This window comes from Nansenia antarctica (genome assembly GCF_963989245.1).
Source record: "Nansenia antarctica genome assembly, chromosome: 17".
Taxonomy (NCBI): Eukaryota; Metazoa; Chordata; class Actinopteri; order Argentiniformes; family Microstomatidae; genus Nansenia; species Nansenia antarctica.
The window spans coordinates 2,282,187-2,284,686 of record NC_137687.1 but is presented as its reverse complement, the minus strand read 5'-3'; the positions used below and the strand labels follow the sequence as shown (position 1 = coordinate 2,284,686).

At 45.7% G+C, this 2,500-nt stretch overlaps 1 protein-coding gene across 1 annotated transcript in view; it reads right to left on the bottom strand.

The window, feature by feature from the left end:
• Positions 1–2,500, bottom strand: part of LOC308172771 (ubiquitin-associated and SH3 domain-containing protein B-like) — a gene marked incomplete at both ends in the record, with an annotated part of 23,029 nt that overhangs the window by 4,119 nt on the left and 16,410 nt on the right. Inside the window, 3 exons of the mRNA XM_080547721.1 lie at positions 780–902; positions 1,600–1,732; positions 2,208–2,334. Of these exons, the coding sequence (XP_080403847.1) occupies positions 780–902; positions 1,600–1,732; positions 2,208–2,334 (383 nt within the window). The remainder of the gene's footprint in view (positions 1–779; positions 903–1,599; positions 1,733–2,207; positions 2,335–2,500) is intronic.

Below are 2,500 nucleotides of genomic sequence, written 5' to 3'. Positions count from 1 at the left end.
GCACATGACACACACACGCACACACACACACACGCACAGGCACATGACACACGCACACGCACACACACCCGCACACACACACGCACACGCACATGACACACACACGCACACACACGCACACACACACACACCCGCACACACACACACCCACACACACACACACACACACACACACATACATACATCTAAGACTATGCGTGTTCTTGCTTTAAACATGGAATTGTCAACACCAATGTTGACAACAGGGGAGGCTGGCGGAGGAAACAACCACAAACAACTATTTATTCAAACAGAAGAAAAGGAGCGCCGTGGTCACGTGGATCTTTAATCAGCCAAACGGACTTCCCACCGCTGTCAAGACTGCAGAGTCACTACCTGTCTTCTGTCGTAGACTGAAGACCTCCATCTCTTCAGGCTACACCTTTGGTGACTGTCCCTCCCAAAGACCTCTTCATCCCCACTACCCCACTGTACAGTTTCTCTACTGTAAAAACATTTAAAATGATAATTCCTTCTACTAGTATTGTGACTGCCAATGGCCCCTGGTCTTAGCATAGATGTGTTGTTCTTATGATGACTGATGGATAGATGATTCACTTACTTTAGACAAATGTACTTGTCTTGTTGTAAGTCGCTTTTGGATAAAGGGGTCTGCTAAATATGTATATAAATGTACGTAAATGTAAATAATGTAAATGTAAGGTAAAGATCAGACAGACACGTGTTTGATACCATTCCCTATTCCGTTCCATTCATTACAAGACAAACAACTCACGTACCCACTATCTGTGCCTGTGTGCATCCCAGCACAGTGATGGGTGAGTCCATGGCGTAATCTCTGAACCCTCCGTTCCACAGGGGCAGTTTGGCTGGCATGTTCAGGTTGGTGCGCGTGTATCTGCCTGCAGGACAAAGCACATCAACACATAACTGTTAACACTAGAACAGCCGTGCCATTTTGACCTACTAAAAGATCCGCCTCAGGGGTCAAATAGGGGTCAAATAGGTTGTAATACAACTGTGAACATTCTAAACCTGCTAACCGCGACACTTTAACGAATGTGCAACAAATACTATGTGCAATATGACAACCCATGTGTACATAGGGTTCAGATATAGGAAAATGTTAGGATATTTATAGCATAGCATAGTGTACAGCACAGTGTTTTATTGTATAGTATAGTAGTATAGTATAGTAGATAGTGTACATAGCCTTTACTTATGTCAACCAGCTCTTTTCTCTTTTTTATTTTACCCTTGGCTTTTTTTCCAAGCACCAGGGGAGCCCCCCCTCCTAAATTTCGTTGTATGGTACCTGTACTGTATTAATGACAATAAAGACCATTCATTCATTCATTCATTCATTCATTCATTCATTCATTCATTCATTCATTCATTCATTCAAATGACCTTAGTCTTTACAATGGGAAGCTGCTATTTACACACAACAACCACTAGATGGCCGCCTTGTAAATTAGCCTTTGCACTCAATCTTTTAGTAGCTAAAATGTCACGGCTGTTCTAGTGTTAACGGGCCCAAAGTGTGCCAAGAAACATTCCCCACACCGTTACACCTCAACCCTCGGGGGGTCAGCTCACCGGTGACGTCGGAGCACATGGACATCCAGTTCCTGCCGAACACCACGTCCATCCTCTCCCCGTGGCGACACACCAGCAGGGTCCTCTTGGGCTGCCACATGTCCGACTCCCTCTGGCTCTTAATACGAAACACCTGAAAAAACGTTACGATTCTGAATCGTTTATTGGTGACAGCAGCTGGTGAACGCGACCGACCGGCGGACCATTCTGAAAGATGTCAAAAAGACTAGACCGAAAAGACTAGAACATGTCACATTCCAATGCTTTATTCGGTTGTTAAGTCTGACGTCAAACGTGACGTTTAGCAATTTCCGGGTCCAAACCAGAAATTCCCCGCACCAGAGTACCAGTGTACTACAGCGGTAGAATGACAGTTCAATCGTTTTTTAGACTGGGATCTATTCATACAACAAGGGACACAGCAGCACTTTCCCATTTTTCCCATATTTGTCAGCGTCTTTGAGCCTCGGAAAAGCGCTATACAAATGAATTATTATTATTACTGAGGCATTTCGAAGAGAGCGCCTCAGCCAACGTTGGACCCGGAAACACGTCACGACTTAACAACCCAATAGGTTCCTTCTCTAACGTCCCGTCTGACGTGGTACCTGCATGGGACATATGAGGCTGCTGGCGGGCATCTCTCCAGGGCTCAGGTTGTCTAGACGACGGCTGTCGTGCACACACCTCTCCCTGCACACCTTGTCTGAGGAGCAGCTGAAGAAAGAGTGGGTCCTGGTCACACACACACAAACACACACACACACAGACGCACACGGACACAGACGCACACGGACACGCACACACAGAGCGAATTTTACGAACGCAGCCATAGAGTTGTTGTGTGTATGTATCTAACCCTAACCCTCATAAGGGTTCAACAACAATGTTCTGTTCTAGA